Below are 21903 nucleotides of genomic sequence, written 5' to 3'. Positions count from 1 at the left end.
CTTGTATCCTCCTGTGATAAAAGGGGATCCTGATGGCTGATCAATACCAATATTTTTCTGTAAGTTCTTCATATATGCCTGTTGCAGTTTTCAGTAACATCATTAGCTGAATTAGTTCCTGGTACCCTCTGGTTTTATAATACCCACTTGTGAATAACATGTTGTGGGCACAGAATTCTTTGGAAGTTTTGTCAAAATCAGATTTTTAAAGTTTATACAATTATTAAATTTTAAGAAGTATACTAAGTGTTGTATGGTTGGAACTGGTGCCATACGAGTATGAGAAGAGACCATTCTGGCCAGCAGAGAGTAGAGACTTGTGACTTAATTTTCTAGTTAAATTGTTTCTCATCGTAGGGGGGATAAAGCTTTGATCAGGTTTGGAAGACTTATGGTGGATTTAACTATGTACAGATGCTATTATTAGAATTAGTTGTTCATTACTCTGGAATTTGGACAAGTAACAAGTGAGATGCCTCTTAATTTCTGTAAAATTGTTGTATTATTAAGGCTTTACGATAAGATAACTGATAAGATAACAATGTTGGTATATCTGCTGTTATGGCCCTCAGGATGAGAGTGTCTGTCAGGAGTACAGGAGTCAGTTTGCTGAGTGGTGTTCTGTTTAGTGTATTTTTTATGTACAGTAGTGTGGAAATGTGAAGGTATTGTGTGTTTTGCTTGAAACCATGCTGTAGGTTAACAATGGATCACACGTTGTTGATTGGCTGGGGAAGGAACATGAGGTAAACAAATAGATTTCAGAAGATAGACATAAGAATATATTTGATTGTAAATTTTTCTTGATTACATGATTAGTTTTTATACATATAGAACTGTAGTGTTTACTTTGAAATCTCTATACAGTATTTACTAGATAGTTTTTGTGCTTTAGGTATGACAAGAACTGCAGATCTGTTAAAAAGATTTTCATCAAAGTATTCATTTGTTGATGCCCAATTGCAGTGGTGACCCATTTTCTTCCAATACATTTAGAAAATGTTGGGTGTTTGATACATATGTATTCTCTGTTTTACTATTGTTAAAATTGCTACAAAAAGGTATTTTTCTTGGGTTTTGGAGAAATGTTTGAAGAGTCATTACTATCTGTCTATCAGGCAGAAACTTGTTTCTTAGGAAATATTTTTTGGCAGAAAAGTTGTTTTTGATGGACAGGGAGTAACAGATGTAATGATTTACTTACAGTATAATGGAATATCAATTTAGAAGAGTAATGGCATCAAGTGTTTTTATTTATTCTCTGCAGGTCGAAAGCTGATGTAAGTTCAGGAGATGTTGGTACAAAGGTAAGTACCAGGCACACTTCAAGGAATGAGACTCACAAATTGTCTTCTTCAAGAGGTAACACTTATGAAAATTCTCCCATAGTAAATCCCCCTAGTGAATGTTATCCTGACAAAATTTCTCAGCCCCTTGACGTTGGAGGGTCAGATCTCTTTGACGACTTTGACCAAATGCCACACACACCAGGTAGTTTTATTCCAGTGCATGAGCCATCAACTCCACCTCCCACTTTGTCAAAAGCATCTCAGCCTTTACAGGAGACAGAATATTTAGTAAAAACATCTAATTGTGTGAACACAGATTGGATGAGTGACTTTGATTGTCCTCCAACACCAGGTAATCCAGTTGTTGAGTCCAGTATTGCTTTGAAAGACACTAGTAGATCAGGCCCAGTTTCAAAAAAGAATGAAAATCGAAATAGTTGCGTTAGTCAGAATAAAAATGATAATGGTAGAGCAGGTTCTTCATTAATTGATTCAGGGTCTGAAGGAAATACTTCCTTAAAAAGGAAATCACAGAGAAAGATGAAAAGGTTATTTGGCTCTTTTTCTCCTCCTCCATCAAAATCAAAAGATGATTCCCTTTCCTGTCCTCCCTCTAGGTTGAAAAAGGAGAGTCAGGCTGTTGAAGAAATTGGAAGCTCACCTCATTCTGAGCATGGTAATAGTTTTGGTTTTAGTTTTCATTCTCAAGGCCGGCCTCAGACCCCAGGGCTGGGTGTTGAAGATAGTCAACCATTCCATACCCCTTCCCAGGCTCCACAAGAGCAAGTATCAGATTATATTTATGATGACATAAGCAGTCTTCCAGAAAGACCAGTCACCCCTGGTGGTGGTGGCAGTGAAGGGCCAAATATGTTTTTAAGTGAGTCACAGAAAAATGTATCAGGAATGCCATATGATTCAGTATTTGACTCTTATTACATGATAAGCTCCCCATATGAACGTCCAAGAACACCTGGGGCAGATTCTAGTCCTGTATCTGCATCTCAGACACCAAATGCAGAATCGCCTGTCTATAGTACAAAATTACCTGAGATGCTCAGAGAAATGCCTTCCTTTAAGGAGAGCACTGACAGTTCCTCCCACTGCAAAAGTAGTGGAGAGAAGAAAAAAGCAGCAGGTAAGGATGATGTCACTAATGTTAGAAAAAGCAATAACTCACCAAATACAACTAACCAAAGAAACACTGAAAAGTACAAAGATCATATTAAGCACAGAGAACTGCAGAACAGTGCTCCAGTAGGTACAGAAGTGCACCAGATATCTGGTGTAAAGGAAGGCAAAGCTGTTAAGCTATCAAGTATGCAGAAATCAAGTCACCTTGATCCCAGTCCTCATGAGACAAAAGAATCAAAAACAGTTTCTGGGAGGCCGCAGTCATATGGTCGCCATGATAAAGGCCGGAGGACGCAGCCTACAGATGATGCAAGAATTGAAAGGTCTCAGAAGCATTCAGGGTCTCGACATTCTTCACATATCCATGGTATGGAAGACTCGAGTAAGGTACACGATAACAGTCGGTCATCATCTTGTCCAGGAAATCGCCATCAGTCACCACAGCAAAGAAATCAGGCACGTCCTGTGGACAGCAGGTCACAATCTCCACCTCACAGCCAAAGTGAATTACAGCGCGAGGGTAGACACCGTCATCATAACAGAATTTTGCAGTCATCGTCACACCACCCACAATCAAATACCCTTACACAATCTTCACCAAGTCATCGATCTTTGCATTTGCCAGGCAACTCGTCACTGTCTTCCAAAGGGAGTAAGTCTGGGTCTCCTCAAAGAAAGGCTTTTCAGTCATCCACAAAAACTTCGCACTCATCCAGTCTGGGGAGTCAAGCACATCCTGGAGGCCGTTCTCAGTCTGGTCAAAGACCTCAGTTACCTGCTCAGGAATATCGAACAAAGTCAGCTGACAGGAACTTAAAACAACATGGACAAGGAGGTTGGCAACAATCTTCAAGAGATCACAAACAGCATCCTCATGGCAACCAGTCATACCCTAGTCAAGAAAGTGGGACTCAGTCTTATCAAGGAAGACATAGCCAGTCCTTGCTAGGAAATTCGTCACAGGTGTCATCTAATAACAAATATTCAACTCAGAGTGGACAGTCTTTGCTGGATGAAGGGAGACAGTCAAACCAAAGTTCTCAGGAAGAAAAGTTGGATGAAGTAAAACCACAGGCACGTGGAACTCGGTCTCCCTACCGTCAAGGAAACAGACCAAACTCATCTCAGGGAAGGTTACATTCTGCTCAAAATCTTAATATTCAACCTTCACAGGGTGAACGACCACAACATTCTCCCAAGTTCCAGGGCCAGTCCCCAAGAAGTCGTCCACAGTCTTTCTGTGCATCTCCAAAGGTGTCTCATTTTCATTCCTCAAAATCAGCATCTCAGCATTCACCGAAGAATCCATCATCATCATCACCTCACCCACGATCTCAACCAGGTCGTGGTAGCCACTCTCCAGTGATAGATTCGTCTCTTTCTTTGTCTGCTGGTACTGTAAAATCTTCAAGTTCTTTTTCTCCTCACAGAAATAGTGGCCATCAGTCTGCCAAAAAGGGACAAAGAAAGGAAGAGAAGTCTTTATCACCACCAAGGGGCAGAAAATGGCCCAATAGTGATGGTTCTTCCTATTCTCGTTCAGGTGATGGCCTGGACACTGACGTTGCAGCTCATATGCATGATCGATCTCATCAAAGTAGACTGACACAATTTCAGAAGAATCAAAGCTACACTCAGTCAAAAGAGAAGATGCTGAAATCCATTCCTTCACTTGCTTCAAGTTTCTGTAAAGCCAAAACTGAAGTGGGAATGGGCTCAGAAATTGTCAAAAAACCTTCAAAACCAAAACCAATTCATTCTGGAAATTTTAGTGAAGAGACTGGTGAAAAGGATTGTTTTAAGAATAGAACATCTATAGAAGAAAATGAGGATATAAACTCTCTGATCAATGCATCTTTTCCCTTAATGAGCCCAATGCCATGTACACCAGCACCCCATAGAGATGACAGTGGACCTGTCTCAAGCCTTGATGTCACTGGCATTCCTACAATGGAGAAATTACAGCCTATGATGAGCCCTATAGCTCAGACTCCCAGCCATCAGCCTTCTGAAGATAATTCCCTACGCTTGCACCCTGCCAGCCCCCAGCATTCAGTGAGCCTTTCTGGTTCCATTACACCATCGCAGTCTCATGCATTCACATTACCCACCGCTCCTGGCCCAATGATGAGTCCTATCCCTCCGACTCCTGCTCGTGTTACATCACCAATTAGTGTTAGTCCCATGCCAGTGCTCCCTTCATTAATGGGACCCATGATCAGTCCAGTTGCTAATACTCCAACTCATAGTATTCCTGAGAGTTTTTCAATGACCAATTCCTTGCTTAGCCCAATGCCAGATACACCTCGTAGAGGAAGTGAAGGAGATGAATGTTTGCCAGCCAGTAGTACTCCTAGTCAGTTTGTTAACTTCCAAGAAGCAGCACATCATCTTTCTGTGCAACCTTTAATGAGCCCTATGCCAGCTACGCCAGCTCATGTTATAGAGTCTCACACTCAACCTAATTTAAATCCTGATATTGTGACAAAACCTTCTGCCTTGGATCAAGCAAAAAGCCCTATTCCTCCTTCACCTACGTATATTGATGATGATAATTTTAGGCATCCATCAATGCCTGTTTATCCTTCAGTAGGACCCCTTGTTAGTCCAATGCCACACACACCAACTCATTATGGGTGTGAAAATGATGTTAGCATGCCCAGCCCCCTACCTCACCTACCCTCCCCTGGTCCATTAATAAGTCCTTTACCTCATACACCATCATATTCTCATCAGTCATCTCTTCCTCGTCAGTCACCATTATATATGCCATTCACCCCTAATGCTTATGGTCCTCAGACTCCAGTGCATACGCCACAGACAATATTTGACAATCAGCCAACATTTCCCCCTTCTCAGGTTACTGCAGAAGTATCACAACCACCAAAAGCTACCACACAGAATGTTAGTGACTCCTTGCAGGATGATCAAATGTCTGGGACACCATCTTCACAGGAACCCCATTTACTTGTTTCTTCAAGCCAGGTAATAGCTATGACACCTCTTCAGGAACCTATTACACCATTGACTCCTATTGATAGTTTACCATCACCTCAGCAACCTTCTCATTCAACTGCACTGAGTCAACAGACTCTGGGAACGCCTGTTGAAAACAGTGTTGTTTCCTCCCAGTCTACCTTGTCCCTTTCCATGCCATCCATTTCTGCTCCCATAACTCCTTTAAGTGCCCCTTTAACGCCACTTGCAAAAGCTGGTCAAGATCAGTCTCTCCAGAACTCAGGTGCATCTCCTAGTTCATCCTTGTCTGCAAGCCCTTGTAGTCAGAAAAGCCAAGATAATCAGTATAGTCCACTGCCTGTTTTACCAACTGTGCAAAGTTCTGTTTTAAGTCCAGTGGCAAAAACACCTTTACACATTTCTCAAATATCACCTCAACAGCCAGTCACAGAGCTACAGGCAGTTAATACTGAGTCTGTTGTAAGTGATTCCCAAAGATCAGTCTCACTGGGGGAGGCTTCATCTTTTGCAACAACAGCTAATGCTGGTAGTGGTGGCCAAAATTGCTCATTAGAACCAAAGTCAGTAGATGAATACAATACTTCAACTTCAATTTTTGATGTTCCTTCAGTCACTTCACAACATGATGTAATTTCTTCACCTGTAAGTGGTACAGAACCTCAAGATAAGACAGACTTGAACATTCCAGCTTCCTCAGCTTGTACTCCATGCAGTAGTAGCAGCTTGGAAATTTTATCCTCCACATCCTCCTTTTCATCATCATTTGACAAGAAACCAGTAGGTTCCCCGGCACATTCATTCCTTCTGAGCCCAGTGTCCTCTTCTACCAGTCAGAAAAAATCAGGGAAAAATGCAGGTACACAGTCACTAGAGGTTGGATCAGGAGATTCTGTTGTAGATGGAAATATTCTAGTTTCTGTCACAACGCATACCACAACCACACTTCCAGCACAGACAATGACAGTTTCAATCAGTCTTCCATCTCAGGTGGATACAGTGAATGTGGTTGGTCTGTCGGGTGAGCAGGTACTTCCTGGAAATGATTTTCCCCAACCTGTGACTCTTGCATCAAATGTAAACACCCCTGGTGCTCAAGTTACATCACCCATATTATGGTCAAATATTCCTACATCATCCTCATTAGGGATATGTACTTCAGACCCTGCTCAAGTCTCAGTCGTTTCTTACTCGTCTTCTTCACCAGTATCGGTGGTTCAAAGTGGAAGTACAGCTAGTACATTAAGTACGTTCCTCTCTGGAGTGGAGACTGTTGTTAGCATGTCAGGTCAAGGACCTAACATAACACCTGTTGTAACTTCTTCTCCAAGTATATTAAAAGGAACTCTGACATCAAAAAGCAGCAATAATGTTAATAGCTCACCATCTCTCTCCAGTAATCTTGTAACGACTGTTTCTGAGCCAGTGTTTTCAACCACTATGCCTTTACTGCAAGCACAGCTGAGTGCTCCTGCAGCTTCAAAAAACAGAGGAGAGTCTCCAGGCACAGTCCCAAGTGGTGAGGAACAGAAGTCTGTACCTGTCATTCTCTCACAACCTGATGGTAGTGTAGATGCCATTCCCACCTTGTATGCTCCTCCTATGATTTTGATGCCTCTTCAGATAATGCCTCAAGATGTATCATCTATGCCATTTGTCATAACACCCATGGTTTCAGGTACTGAAACTCAGGCTAATCAGACATCTAGTGCTGTATCTGTAGGGTCAATAGATACAATGAATGCATCTTCTGTCAACTTGAATCAGACTGAGGCTTCATTAATTGGGTCTAATTTTCAGCTCCCTGTAACATTGAGCTCAAGTATCCCTGTTGCGAATACTACTGCTGTTGCAAATATCCAAGGTCTTCCATTCACAGAGATTATAACTCCCTTGGACAGTAGTGGCTCTGGTAGTGTTTTAAGTATTGAGCAAGCTTCCACTCACCAAAGTAACCTGTTCAGTTGTGTCAGTGGTTTGCCTGAGGAGACTGCAGAAAACAGTGTGAATAGAGCATGCTCAGGAAACGAAGAAAAGATTGATATTGTTCAGCAGGCCTTTCAACAACTTGGTAGTTTTGACAGTGACTGTGTTAAAGATTTGGTTGATGAGCTGAGCTTACCCACGTTTCAAGTGGGTGTTGAGAAACCCTCTGATGTTATTTCAGTAAGTAACACTGAAAATGTTAACAATCAAGAAAATGCAATTTCTGTAGATAGAGAGTCCTGTATGTCAACTGAAAATAATGAAGGAAATCCAGATTCACCACCAGATAAAGACACAGTATTCAATGAAGATAATGATTCTACACCTCGTGAATTGCCAAAGGAAACAACTATGCTACCTGTTCTTAGGACATTAGAAGCATTGTGTCAAGAGGAGTCAGATAAGAATTCTTTATCAGAAAAGGAGAAGGTTGATAGTGAAGGAAAGGATGTTGTCATCAATGCTGGTAGCAATAACTACTCCGTACCTACCCAAGGAGAAAAGAATTCTGAGGTTTCTGTTGGGGATGGTCATTTCATCAAAGATCAAAATAAGAATTATGCAGATCAAGTTGCAGATGGGACTCCAGATATCCAAGAACAGCCATCTCTTCCAGCTGTTATTTTGGCAGATGTTCCTCAAAAAAGCCAAGAAGGTATTTCAGACTCGCAGGGTAATTCTCACATCACTGACATAGTGGGTAATCCTGAAGAAATGATTTTGTCCAACAATTCCTCTCAGAGTGCTAGTACTCCAGAGTCTTTGAAGAACAACAACTTGGAGGGTATAGGGAGAAATGCTCAGGAAACCTTAAGTGATAATGCCCAGAACAAATATTGTGAGTCACCCTTAGCTGTACCTAACAGCTCTGAAAATCCCAAAGAGTCTAAGCTTAGTCCAGGTAACCATCTTCCCATGGTGCCCCCATTGGTTGAGGAGACTGTAGAAGTCACAAAGGTCTCAATAATGGATAAAAGTGTGTATCAGCCAGGAACTGCAGCGTTACCAGTATTTTTGAACATGTCTGAAGCTCTTAATACAGAGAGTAAAGCCATTACTGAATGCGTGGTCACACAATCTCCATCATCACTAACTACAAGTACCCACTTAGCCTCTCCACATCAGGCTGTTCCATCATTAGATAAAACTATTCGTAGCCCTTCAGAAATGTCAGTGACTCCAAAATCAACAGCAAGCCCCCAGCTAACTCCAAACTGTAGTTCATGTGGGACTCCGCCAGCAGCTACATCTTCTTATGTTTTCTCAAAGATTAGTGTTTCTCCAGCCTCATCCACAGAGAGTATACAAAGTGTAGTTCCTCAAGTCACGTTTACATCTGCTCCCTCTAGTTCCTTGCCCTCTGTTGTGTCAACCGTCACACAGAGTTTATCATCACAGAATTTACCACAGGTTTCACCTGCTGGTTCCATGTCATCTTGCCTTGATACTGATTCTCCAGTTGCCATTTCCACTGGGCATTCAGTCCCAGATGCATCTTGTCCACAATATCGCAGAATTTCTTCTGCTGAAGTTGCTGGCCATATTTCTCCAACAAGTGAAAAAAACGTACAGCCATTGCCTCGTCCTTTATCTGTTGCAAGTCAGCCATTATCAGTACCATTTCAGGGAACTCAAAAATCCACACAGTTTATAGGTAGACACATTTCATTGCCAAATACAAGAAATTTCTTGCATCCTGACCGAGGGCTATCTCCAAGTTTTATTGTGAGAAATGAAGCCTCCACTGCTTCATTGAGGGGCACTATGTCTTTACCGCCTTCTCCAATAAGAACTCCTCTTAGCTTTAAGGAACCTGTGAAGTATATGACACCTCATACAAATATTCCTTTTTCATTGCCTGTTACTGAGTCTCATGACCAAATTGCAGTATCTGTTTCACAAATGATGGGCTCGACCAGTTATTCATCCATAGAATCCAAGAGATTGATGGACTTGTCAGTAACTGCACCTGCTGTTGCTAAATTGAATGTTGCACCAATCACAACTGCATCAGCTAGTTCTGTTACTTCTGCTTCTCATCTAGTAAGTGCTGCAGCTACAAGGAGTTTGAACGTATCTACAGTTACTCCCAGCCACATCTCACATTCTTCAGCAGTGGTCAGTCAAATGTCTTATTCCTCATTTTCCTCAACAGGACCTGGTCAGGTATCTTTGTCATCAGCTGGACAGAGTCAGATGCCGTTATTGTCAACGGTACCCAGTCACATGTCTTCGTCATCATCAGCTCCAAATCAGGTGTCCCTTTCATCAGTAGTTCCCATTCATGCTCCCTCATCTTTATCATTACTCACCAGTATTTCCCATTCTGCAGTAGAGTCCAGTTACACCTCATCATTGGCTCCCAGTCGTGTCTCTTTGGCATCACCAATGGTTGTTCCTGGGTCTGTTTCTTCAGTAGTAACCAGTTGCACATCCCCGTCATCATCAGTTGTCAGTCATGTGTCTCATATGCCAGCAATGCCCAGTCATTTGTCTGTATCATCTGCAATGCCAAGCAGTCTATGCATTTCATCAACGGGTATGAGTCATGCATCTCTTTCTCCTGTAGTACCCACATCTGTGTCGTTGCCAGTGCCTTGTCCTGTTTGTTTGCCTTCTACTGTGCCCAGTCATATAAGTCTACCTTCATCGGTGTCTAGTAATGTATGCCTTTCATCATCATTGCCTGGTCACTTGTCTATGTCATCAACAATATCTGGTTCTCAACCTATGTTGTCTACAGTCCCCAGTCACGTGTTATCTCTGGCTGTCCCCGGTCATGGAAGTTTGGCATCAGAAGTGCTGAGGCATGCACCTTTGTCTTCAAACAAGACCAGTCCTGCATGTGTACCAATGTCAGTATCAAATAATTTACCCATGTCGTCTGGAAGTCCCAGTCTAACATCATTTCCTTCATCATTGTCAAGTCATGCATCACATTCTCCACCAGTACCTTGTCGCACACCCCTTTTGTCTGTGGCACCCAGTCATATCTCTATTTCCCAGTCATCACAGAATCATTCATCCATTACACCATCAGTGTCCAGTGGCAATAACTTGTCTTCTGCTGCCATGCCCATTCATTCTTCTGTGTCCTCAGCAGTGCTTAGTCTTACTTCCCAACCATCATTGTTATCCACCATCTCTGTCACATCATCATTGCCCAGTCCAATGTCTGTATCATCGGCTGTGCCCAGCCTTACAGTGTTGCCAGTTCTGCCTTGTCATACACCTCAATCATCAACATTGCCATGTCCTACATCACTTTCTTCAGTTTTATCTAGTAGTCATGCTGGCAGAGAAACACCATTGGTAAAGATAACACGGATTGCATCACCAAACATTTTTAGTGATGCCCATGCATCTTTAAATGCAGAATTTAATAATTCAGATAAATTACCAAAGCAAGATTCAAGGCTTTCCAAATTAGAGACTGTAGGGGTAAAGGAATTTCCTCCAAAAAGCTTCAGCACATCAGTTACTTCTAGTAAAGTTTTGCCTGTTTCCACAACACATTCAGGTGTTTCTAATAATAAACCTATTTACTTATTACCCATGCATGGATCTGAAGTTAGTCAGCCTCAGGTGACTTTGGATGGAACTGAACCATCTCAACCAAAAACACATGTGATAAATAACTTGAAAAAGCATTTGATACACTCATCTCGCAATCGAACACCAGAGGGAACTCATTCGGCTGAACCTGTAACAGGAGCGTACTCCAGTGAATCCAAGTTAGAAGTTGCTTCCAAAATTGGGCCAGTTCCTCTCTCTTACAACAGCTGTAGCCAAGGAGTGTCATCTCCTGGCCCACAGCCTAATCGGTTTGAAGTTTACCCTTCAACTACAGGCCATACTAGTCATCCCACTTTAGTTCCTAGGCTTGGTTCATTTGATTATGGAGCACCTGTATTTAGAGATGGAAATCCTGTGCCTCAGATTACACCTGTTACTCAGACAAGACAAAACACTCCGGGGTCACAGATAGGGGCAGCTGGACCAAGTCCAATAGTTGAACCTGATGCAAGGTCAGTTGATTCACTTGGGTCTGTTGGGGTTGAGTTGCAGATTCCATTTTCCAGTTGTCCATCTGTTGGCAGTGACCAAGAAATAAGAACCTTGAGAACACCTCAGGGCTGTGTGCGCCGTATTATTGAATCCCCAAGTTCAAACAGTTCAAAGAGTAGAACTGATTGGTCATCAGAGAGTACCCCAAGTACACCTCTTAAAGTTCCTGCTTCTTCTCCTAGCTCAGAACCTCAGGGTCAGCAGACATCTCCTTTGGCATTAGTTATTCAAAAAGGCAGTGATAGTAAAGTAATTCCTCCCTTTTCACATGATTCTTATCCCAAGAAGTTTGTTGCAGAACCATATAGTGAGGGACATCTCCTGCAAAATTTGGTAGCACAGCGAAGAGCATATGGTAATGAACAGTGCCGTCCACTACGTAAAAGGTCAGTTACTCTAATGCCAGAGGATTCAGCTGATCCTGAAGTTTTGCCTTATCCAGGAACATTGCCTCAAACTCAGAGCATTCCTTGCCTGAGAATTACACCGAGTCCTGCAGTAAGTAAAAGTAGTATTGTGAGTTCACCTCCACCTCCATCAAAAACAGTTATTCATGCTATGGCACCACCACCAGGTGGATCAGGTGTCACACCTATGCAGCAGCCTCCTGATTGGAGTTATCGTATGCCTGGTAACAGGCCACCAGACCCTCACTCAAAAGATCGATTACGAAGAGATTCTATTTTTAAACCAATGAATTTTGGTTTCCGTCCTGCAGATCCTTTGATGACCTTAGATTCAGGTCATCAACATATAGCGAGGTATGGTGCACCATCTCGATCTCATTTTCCACCTAAGGATGAAACAGTTTCTTCCCAAACTGTAAGCAAAGAGGATGTTAGTCAGTTACGTTGGAGGGGAGGATTCAAGTACCACGAACAACCCAGATTCCCTCCATTAGAATCGATACCCCCAGATTACAATAGGTGGCCAGGAATGTCCAGTCAAATGCACATGCAGGTAAGACAACCATATATTGTGGACTCATGTCTTTCAAGGGTTCTTTTCAATCAGCATACTCCTTTGGAGCCTTATAAGTCTTCCCGTGCACCAGTACAGCGATATCAGCATGAAAAGAGTTTGTCAGAGTCAGAAAAACCTTTTACAAGTGTGCAGAATCTCCATTCAGAACAGAACAAGGACAGTGAATCCAAAGCATGTCAGGAGAACTCTCCTGAGGATAGCCCAATTAATGTAGTAGACTATGATTTTCCACAACCTGAGATTAATATTCCTCCTTTATCAGAATCAGAGGAAGCATGTGTAACAGAGACCTCAACTTTAGAAGGATTGGGGAAATCACTTCATCATATATCATCACAGAAACAATTTAGTGAAGGGAAGGTGGAAACTGCAGTATCAGCAAAGACACAACAGTTTCAAGGAAAAGCTAGTGAAGAAAAGTCACCTCATTCAATAGACATGAATCAGTCTTCAGAAAACTCAAGCTCTGCAAACATCACTCGCTCAATTGATGGTCTTTCAGAATTTGATAGGCCTGTTGACAGTGGTCGAATTGTTGCAAGTCGACCAGTGACCATAGATGGTGCTAACAGTAACTTGCCCTGCAACACAGCAAATGTTACTCCTTGTAGTGGGAACACTGCTGCAGGCTATATGCCACCAACAACTGATTATCAGTACCCTCATGGATCTCAGTTATCAGAAGATGGCACTCGGCCAGAACAAGTTGGAAAGCTTGGAAAATTTCTCATGCGGTACATACGAGGCTCTATTGATAATCAGCGTACAGAAACGAGTACTCCTCACACAGTAATTATTGATGAGACAAGTAACTCTATTGATGACTGCCAGAACCGAACAAGAGTTGAAATCCAGATGAATATGAAACAGGAATCTCATGTCTTTAAGGAATCAAACTTTGATGACAATGTGTGTGATATGCAGCAGAGTGATTTATGCAGTATGCATCCAGACACAGAACGGCACTTTGAACGTGGATTTAAGAAAACAATTTCATCCAAATTTGAGGATAATCAGTCTGGTGAAGTAGATGTACCAGAAAACGAAGTCAATTTTGCTATGAATGAAACAGAGATTCATGAAGATGTAATAAAATCTAGTAAAACTGAGGTTACATCTAAAAGCCCAGACATTCTTCAAGGTAGATTTGACAGGCTTCCTATGGAATGTAGTAGGTCTCCTGCTAGCTGTGCTAAGTCTCCTTTAGTTACCAGAAAGTCTCCATGTATTGCGGATAGGTCTCCTTGTAAGTCTCCATGTATTGCAGATAGGTCTCCTTGTGTAGTTACAGCTAATTCCACTGCAGAGAGGTCTCCTTGTGCACTGACAACTAATTCTCCTCATACTATAAGTTCACCAGTAGAAATGGTTGCTTCAGTAAGTAAAGAAAAATTTCCTGATGGAACTACAAAATCCCCATGTGAATCTGATACACATACATGGAATACAGCTTTATTGCAGAGTCAGTCAGAGTCACCAGTTATTGATAATAGTAGACCAACTAATACTATTGCATCCCAGCTAGTAGGAGGGGAAGAATCCATATCTGAAACCAGTTTTGCCCCCAAAAAAGAAGCCAGGTTGGAAACAGAAAAAAATACAAGCGGTGAGGCAACAGCTGCAGTTCAAGACAAAGCCTCGTCCTTGGACCAGCTTGATGAAACTATATCCCTTTTGAAGGGTATAGTTGGGGGATCAAAGGATCAGTCTCTTTTAGAAGTTTTTCAGGATCCCCCTCAGAAGGAGATTGTAGATATTAAACTTCCTAGAACCAGTGATCTAGCAAAAGTGTCTGAGGGTTCTGTTCCATCAGTCTCTCCTTGCCTCTCCTTCTTTCACGAAGATAGTGATGCAGACTCATGCCGCAATATACAAACCAGTAGAATATTTGGTCGAAGAAGTAGCTCATCAAGCCAAGCAAGTGAACCCACAAGTTTTTCAGGACATTCTCCTCCTCCGTTTTCTCCTCCTCGTTCTTGTGATTCTTCAGATGATGAGATAGCCACTGTAACTGAAATCAGTCAAGATTGTGCTGTGAAGGAGCAGAATGCTGTAATTAATGAAAATCTTGAGAAAGTGATTGCTTCTGTTAGTTCTCCTCTCCAAAGAAATGAAGAAGAAGCTGAGAACAAAATTGGCTGTGACCAGCAGATTTTTAGCCCTAGAGCTGAACTTTTATCTGCAAACGGGAAAACTTCTGATGTACCTGAGTCAGTGATATTAGATGATGCTAATGCTGATCAAAATTCTTCGGAGGCAAACAAGGCTGATACAGCAAAAGGTGAGGCCAGCCCTGCAAAAAATGTTTGTAGCCTTGAAAAAGGTGAGGTCAGCTCTGAAAAAAATGATGTCAACGCACTAAAGTTAGCTACCCCATCTCATTCCTCTTTACCCAAGCATATCTCTACTCCTCCATCTGTGCCTCCACCACAAGATTTCACCAGAAGCAGTGTTTTGTCACCACTCCCAGCATCATGCACAGCCTTTCAGGATGACCAGGATATTAACAGTTGTAAGAACAATCTATTACCAAGACAGTCCCCGAGTTATGAGCCTTGTCATACTTCTCCATTACCTAATCAAGGTACAGGTACCAAAGATCCTACCTGTACTTCACCTGATCAGCAAGTTTCCAGTAAACTCTCAAACTTACAGCAGCCAGTTCATGAAGACCATGTTATTGGTTTAGATGATAATGTCCGATATGGTTTGAATGAGGAAACTGCGGGAGTTCCAAAATTAGTACTCAAGTTACCCACTAAAGGAGCTTTAAAAGCATACAGTGAAGATTTGTTTCAGCAGTGTAAGCCTGACAGCAGTTCAGAAGTAACATCAACAACACCAGATCAACCAGAAAAAAAGGTACAAGGGAGAAGAAGACAGACTAAAAAGGTGCCAGTGAGAAAACCTGTAGTGAGGAAAGGTAGAAATGTTGCTGGTAAAAATGTAGGTAGAAAGCAAAAAGTCCCTTCAGTTAAACAGAAAAGAGATATGGAGAGTGTGTGTGGTAATACCAGCAGGCCAGCTATATTAATTGATGAGTTGCCAAAGGATCAAAAGACAGAGAAAGAGACAATGCCAGAATTACAAAAACCAGTAGCAAAGGAATTACCAGCTCTGCCATTACCTACTGAGGATGTTCCATCATCAGAAAAACCAATTCTAAGAGGGAGAGGAAGGCGAGCTAAAGCTAACATTTCTTATACAAAGTTCTTTGACTTTGAAGCTCAGCCAGCAGTGCAGAAGCCCACATCTCTAGCAGTGAATTCTTTAAACCCTCCCCTTGCTTCTGGAGCATCTGTGCAATTTCACCAATTACAAGGGGTTATGCCTGGTAACAACAGCCTTGCTCCACCAGTAAAAAGGCGACGAGGACGTCCACGAAAGACAAAGATAAATGACAGTCAAGTTTTGGAAGGAGTCTTAGCCACACCATCCCAGCCCTCAGGTACAGCACTGGTATGTGATGCCAGGGTGACAAACACAAACCTTGCCAGTGTATCCTCAGTCCAAGAGACTTGTGTACTAGATGGCAGCACCTCTGCAGCTGAAGCAGGTGCAGCAAATGTAATGAAGAAGCCTAGGCCTAGAGGACGCCCTCCCAAGAAGTCAATTTTGCTTTTGGATGCTACATCACAAAATCAGAAAGCTGGTGCTTCTACAAAGAGAGTAAAATCTACATTATTTCATAATTCCAAAGAGGGGTACAATAACAGTAGTGCTACGGTTAGTACAATGCCTTATTCAGATCCTGGAACTTCCATCTCTGAATCACCCAGTGTGTCCCCACCACCCGAGTTGACGGTGGTAGGTAATAGAGGATCTACTTTAAGAATAACTATTAAACGAACAGCACCAGGGAAGAGACCTGCCAGTATATCACCTGCAAAAAATCCTTCAAAACGAAAAAGAAAACTGAAATCCCCAGAGTACATTACTGGCAACATTGGTAAAGGAAATAAAATGTCTAATGAACTTGCTATACCACAGGAGGGTAATGAGTTGCCAAATATGTCCATAACCTCTCCAGAATCTGTTCCACTTCATTTTGACCCTCATGACCCATTGGGCATTGACACAGGTGAACTACCTAGACCTACTAACAATGTCTATGACTTTGATGAAGATATGAGTGAAGAGGACATTCCTGTTGCCAAGAGATTAGAGAAACTTAGAAAAAAGAAGAGTTCAACCTTTAAGAAAGCTCAGAGAATAGTTCGTAATGCTATTAGGACACCAAGAAGAGAGCCAAACTTCAGTTACTTGAGGACGCCTTTACGCACTCCTTGCCATACCTCTGGTTATTCAGGGGGCGTTACACCACTTTATTCTCCCATGTATACCCCTGTTCACCGTATACATTACACTGGTCCTGGGTCAACTCCACATAATTTCTTACAGGATGGTCTTAAGTTAAAGTTGATCAAGAAACCTCCTCGTGAAAAACAAATTATCCTTAGAATTAAGAAACCTCTCATTACTAATGTAAATGATGAAATTATGCAGCAAAAAGATGATATAGAGAGTTGTACTCAAGAGTTGTCTGGAAATAACAAGAGTCAAAAGGAACGCAGTGTAAGAGGAAATGCTTCTGATTCCAAAGAGAGTACATTGCCTAACCCTAAAAGTGCTGTAAGTGAGGCATGCATAGGTGTTCCTTCAGCATCTCAATCTGAGAATCCCCCTCCATCTTTCATTGACTCTTCTTTGGAAAATGAAGGGGAAAATTTAAAGGAAGTTACAGCATCTGCATCTAGGACTTCAGCATCTAAAAAGGGAACCCCAAGTAAAGACATTTCTGGTGTTTCTGATAGTTTGCATGATCATCCAATTGATAAATCATTGGTCACTTCCCCATTTGGATCCAAATCTGTAGCTTCTAAGAAAGAAGCGGTAGGTAAAGATAAACCCATTAATGCAGATAATTCACTTGATAGTATAACCAAAGAAAAAATGCCAGCTATCCCTACATTGATAATAAAAAAATCTGCTACATCTGGATTTTCTTCAACATTGGAAGCAGGTGATCGGGTCAAGTCACATGCAGCTCCAAGAGTTAAGCTTTCAGACGATGGCTTTGTAATACCTCCGGCACCAGCACATGTCATGTTAAAGTTGAGACGCTGCAACTCGCACTGGGAGCAGGAAAAGAACACAGTTGATGTCCAAAGGGACAATTCTGCAGCATCATCTTTACCAAAATCTGTAGGGGATGAAATAACAGAGAACAACAGTAGTAAGAATATTATACCTGATGTAGGTGGTAGTGCAGAACCAGCAGTATCTAAAAACAGAGACCAAGAAACCACAGAGGAAACCATTCCAAAGTCACTGGGAACTCTGAAGATTAAGATTAAGCCACCAAGTGCTCCTTCTCCTCAGAAATCCAGTTGCAACCCTGATGACAAGGCAGTGAATCAGGTAGGGGCTAGTGAGAAATTATCAGAATTTACTGAAAATGAGGAATCTCGGAGACAAGAAAAAGGTGAAGAAAGAAATTCAGATAACGTTTTTAATTCAAAAGATTCCTCACCACAGAATGAAAATGAGTTTAATTCCCCAGTGCTGCATGTTGAGACATCACCATCTATGTTGGAAGCTGGTGAACAGTCATTTGGAAAACAGAAATGTACTTTGTCACAGTCTTCGCCACCATCTCCGAGGCTTTCCAAGGTTTCAAGTTCATTACTTTTATCCTCTTCACCAGTGAAATCTTCAGTGGTAGATTGTTCAGAAACATCAGAAATCTCCAGTTCCCATGATTCACCTTCTTCAAAAATTGCACCATCAGTATCTCAGGGTGTTTTATCTCAGCATACTTCATCATTAGTGACATCCATTCCATCCCCAGTTCTTTCTCCACCACCTGTTCCATTTGATAATTCCCTGAAGTTAACAACCTCAAGGGTAACTCCTCCACAGGTTAGGTGTACTTCGCCCCAACTTGTAACTCCTAAGTCTGCAAGGTCACGATTAGACTCTGTAGAGGTGGAATTAGCTGCTATTCTTGGATCTCCAACAAAAGGCTCTGAGAGAATTACAACTCCAGATTCAAGGGCTATGAATGATGAAGATTTAGAAGCCCTTTTTGTTGATGATAGGGCACCTATTTCAGAGCAAAGCACTTCACCAAATAATATAGATGAAGACTGTAGCGCAAATAAGGATACCACCAGGGAACCTGCCCATACATCTCTTAATATGAGAACACAATCTCAACGATCCACAAATAGTCAGGTTTCAAATGATATTCTTGAGGCATCACCTGAAGAGAATGTACCTCCTTCAACAGACAGAACATTAAATACGTTTCATGTGAGTGATGTGAAACTCAGTACCCCTCCAAAAGTCATTTTAGAGAAACTTTCACCAAAAATTTTAAATTCTGTAAAGAGCACATCACCTTTACCAAATGAATCACGATTTTTTGCTCCTAAAAAGCTTACTCGTCAAACTCTGAGGTTCTCAGGCCCTCAGAAAAAGGTTTGGTCGCCCCAAGATTTTATTGAAGACTCTATAACGCCTCCTCTATCATTCAGTCTGGAACAAGATGAAATGAAAGGTTCATTAAAAGTGAAAAAGAGGATTTTGTCAAGTCCAACAGAAGAAAGTAGTTCAAAAAAGCTGCGCAGAAGTGTGCGGAATTCTAAGTTACCTGAAGGTGGTTCTCCACTGTTACGGAAACTAAAGAAAATTGCACAGGAGAGAGGAAACAGTCAAAAGGAAGTATATAATGAAACTTCAGGAATAGACATTGTTGCTTTAGAGGGTACAACATCTCTATTAGGTAAAGAAGGGAAAGAAGCCAGTGTCCCTAAACACAGCTTGGGAAAGAAAAACATTATATGTAACAAAGAGATTGTCTTAAATGATAAATCATCATCGGAGCTGTCATTGGAAACAAGTAGCCCCTTGAGTGATTCTGGTATTACTGAGTCAGAGTCTAAGAGAAATAATAGCTGTAGTGCTACTCTGGATAAAGGTGGTGAAACTTGCGACACCAAGGCAGATAAAGAAGAAATTAATGCATCAGGTAAAAATGTAGTGAATGAGTTGGAATATGTTACTCTGAATGAAAATCTTCGAAGCAACCAGGGAAGTACAGATGAGAGAAATAAAAAGAAAAGCACAGAAGTAAGTCAAAAGTTAGTACAAAGCAGAGTATTATTGGGTTTGAAGTCTGCAAAAGGTGAAGATGGAAGTAGAGTATGTGAAACAGGAAAGAACAGCAAAACTGATAATTCTGAAGTTTGCAGAAAGCTCATGAGACAAAGTAACAGATTACGCAGACAACATACTAGGGAGGATTTAGGTAGAAAGGTTTATAAATCAAGAGCTATCATTGACTCCTCTAGTAGTTCAGAAGATGACCTTCAAGAGAGTTCAGTTAAAAACAGCAATCCAAAGAAAAGTATGAATGCCAAGGAAAAGAGGAGTGAAAAAGTAAAAAGAAAGAAATATAGTACTGATGATGATGTTGCAGTTGATCCAGATATTAATAAGAAAACTGTGAAAAATTTGATCTTCAATAATGCCACTTTCCAGGCAGGCATCAAAAGACTTTGGTATCCGTCATCAAGTGAATCTGATGAAGTGGAACGTCAGGAAGAATATCACAAGGATGTTAGTGGTGGAACTGAAGTTCCAATAACTGGTAATGTGCTTAAGAAAGCCAGCAGCAGTGGCACTGACAATGCTCCAGGTGAAGCCAGATCTGTCAAATTTGATGAAAGCCAGGAGAGAGACGGGAAAGTTACAAGTAACAAAGCTGCTGTGGTGAAGGAAAGTGAATCCTTAGGTGAACTTGTAACAAGAGATGATGGCTATCCGGGAATGATGTCACAAAATAATTTTGAAGCAAGTGATTTATGTAGTTCAAGTTCAGGAAACGTACAAAGATCGAAATTACCACTGGCAAGTAAAGCAGACCAAGTTCCAAGTAAAGATAATAAAACAGAGACTGGTAATGAAACAAAGGGCCATACCAAGAATAAGAAATCAAAATTGTTACCCTTGAGACCGGTGTCTGTCGACATGGATGAATTAGAAGAGTCATTAAGGCAATTTGACAGCATTGAGGAATCTGTACAAAATCACACCAGCATTCAAGATGGGAATGTAAGTACTGTGAGGCTTACAAGATGTAGGAGTTTGGAGAAATCTAATCCTAATCCTGACTCACCAAAGGAGAAGAGGGAGAACTCATCAGGTGCAGTGCAGAGGAATTCACCATCATTAGATGTGGAGAACAGGGATGGTGTATCCACAAGCATCTGCAGTACTCAGTCTTTGCCTAGTACATGTAGCCAGTCCACATCTAAGAATTCATCAGGTAAAATAATGAAAGACGCTACAGAGAATGCTACAGAAACAGTAATTAAAGATAATTTTGCAACTGAGGCAGCCAGTTTTTTTGAGAAACACAATGATGGAAATGAGTTTAGTAGTAATCAGACATTAGAAGAAACGCCATCTGTTATTAGTAAACCTAGTGTAGAGAGGGATGAAGTTTCAGTTTTAAATGTGTGTGATGTAACAGGTAAGATTGGTGGGAGATCCAAGAGAATTTCCAGGAAGAGCAATATCAGTGATCAGGAAGAAGAAATAGATGATGGGTTGAGTGAAACGGGTCAACCTCTTGTAGAAAGTAAGTCAAGGAATCTATCGCAAGTGATAGGTAATGAAAACACAAGCAAACCTTTTGAGAATGAAATGCAATCAAATGATGTCAATTTAAAATCGGTAAAGATCTGTTTGGAGCGTGTAAGTAGTCTTGACTTGACTTCTAACGATATTCAACAAACAGACGACCATATAATACAAAAGAACAGACAGTGTTCAAGTGACATTAATGAATGTGAGTCCAGTAAACAAATGCCAGTTGAGAAAGTCAAGGAATCAGTATTAGTGAATAGAAGTCACATTGAATTGGAAAAGGGTGAAATTAATAAGCATGCTAAAGACTCTAAGAGTGGAAATGATGCTGTGGATTCTGGGGAAGGTAAAAGTCATTCTAAGAAAGATGATAGTTTTGATGACAAAAGGAGAGAAGGGAAAGATGTCAGCACAGATCAGAACACCTCTAGTAGTGATATTAGGTCTTTGGAGGGCTTGGGAAATGAGTGTCAGGATAACAATATTGGGGAGGATGGTACTAGCAGTCCAGCAAGGGACCTTCATCTTAAATCAGTCCAGTACAGTGATGGTATTAGTGATTGTGATTCAGAATACCGTGACTCCATGTGGAACATGGCATTTTTCACCCCAGAGCATCGAGAAAAAGATGAGATCTCTCCACTCCAGGCTGGTTCTCCAGGTATGCATGTGCTTTTTTTTCTTTGGAATAAGTTTCATTATTATAGTTATAGATTTACGAAATTTGCAAAGAACTGGTATATAGAAATGAAATGTCCAATCCATATTTGTTTCCTCTTGGAACACTGTTGTGTACATATCTGATTAATTA

General features: G+C 41.3%; 1 protein-coding gene across 3 annotated transcripts in view; it reads left to right on the top strand.

Annotated features, from left to right (window-relative positions):
• Positions 1 to 21903, top strand: part of LOC136831463 (uncharacterized) — a 177057-nt gene that overhangs the window by 23515 nt on the left and 131639 nt on the right. For 2 of the 3 annotated variants that reach the window (XR_010850893.1, XM_067091955.1), the window contains exon 1: positions 1324 to 21753. Coding sequence is in view for 2 of the 3 variants with exons in the window: in XM_067091955.1 (XP_066948056.1) it covers positions 1476 to 21753 (20278 nt within the window). In the remaining variant the exon portion in view is untranslated. Of the gene's footprint in view, positions 1 to 1267; positions 21754 to 21903 lie in introns of those variants that run through there. The other variant, XM_067091954.1, reaches the window with a different exon arrangement.

This window comes from Macrobrachium rosenbergii, chromosome 48, assembly GCF_040412425.1.
Source record: "Macrobrachium rosenbergii isolate ZJJX-2024 chromosome 48, ASM4041242v1, whole genome shotgun sequence".
Taxonomy (NCBI): domain Eukaryota; kingdom Metazoa; phylum Arthropoda; class Malacostraca; order Decapoda; family Palaemonidae; genus Macrobrachium; species Macrobrachium rosenbergii.
This window is presented reverse-complemented; position numbering and strand designations above follow the sequence as displayed.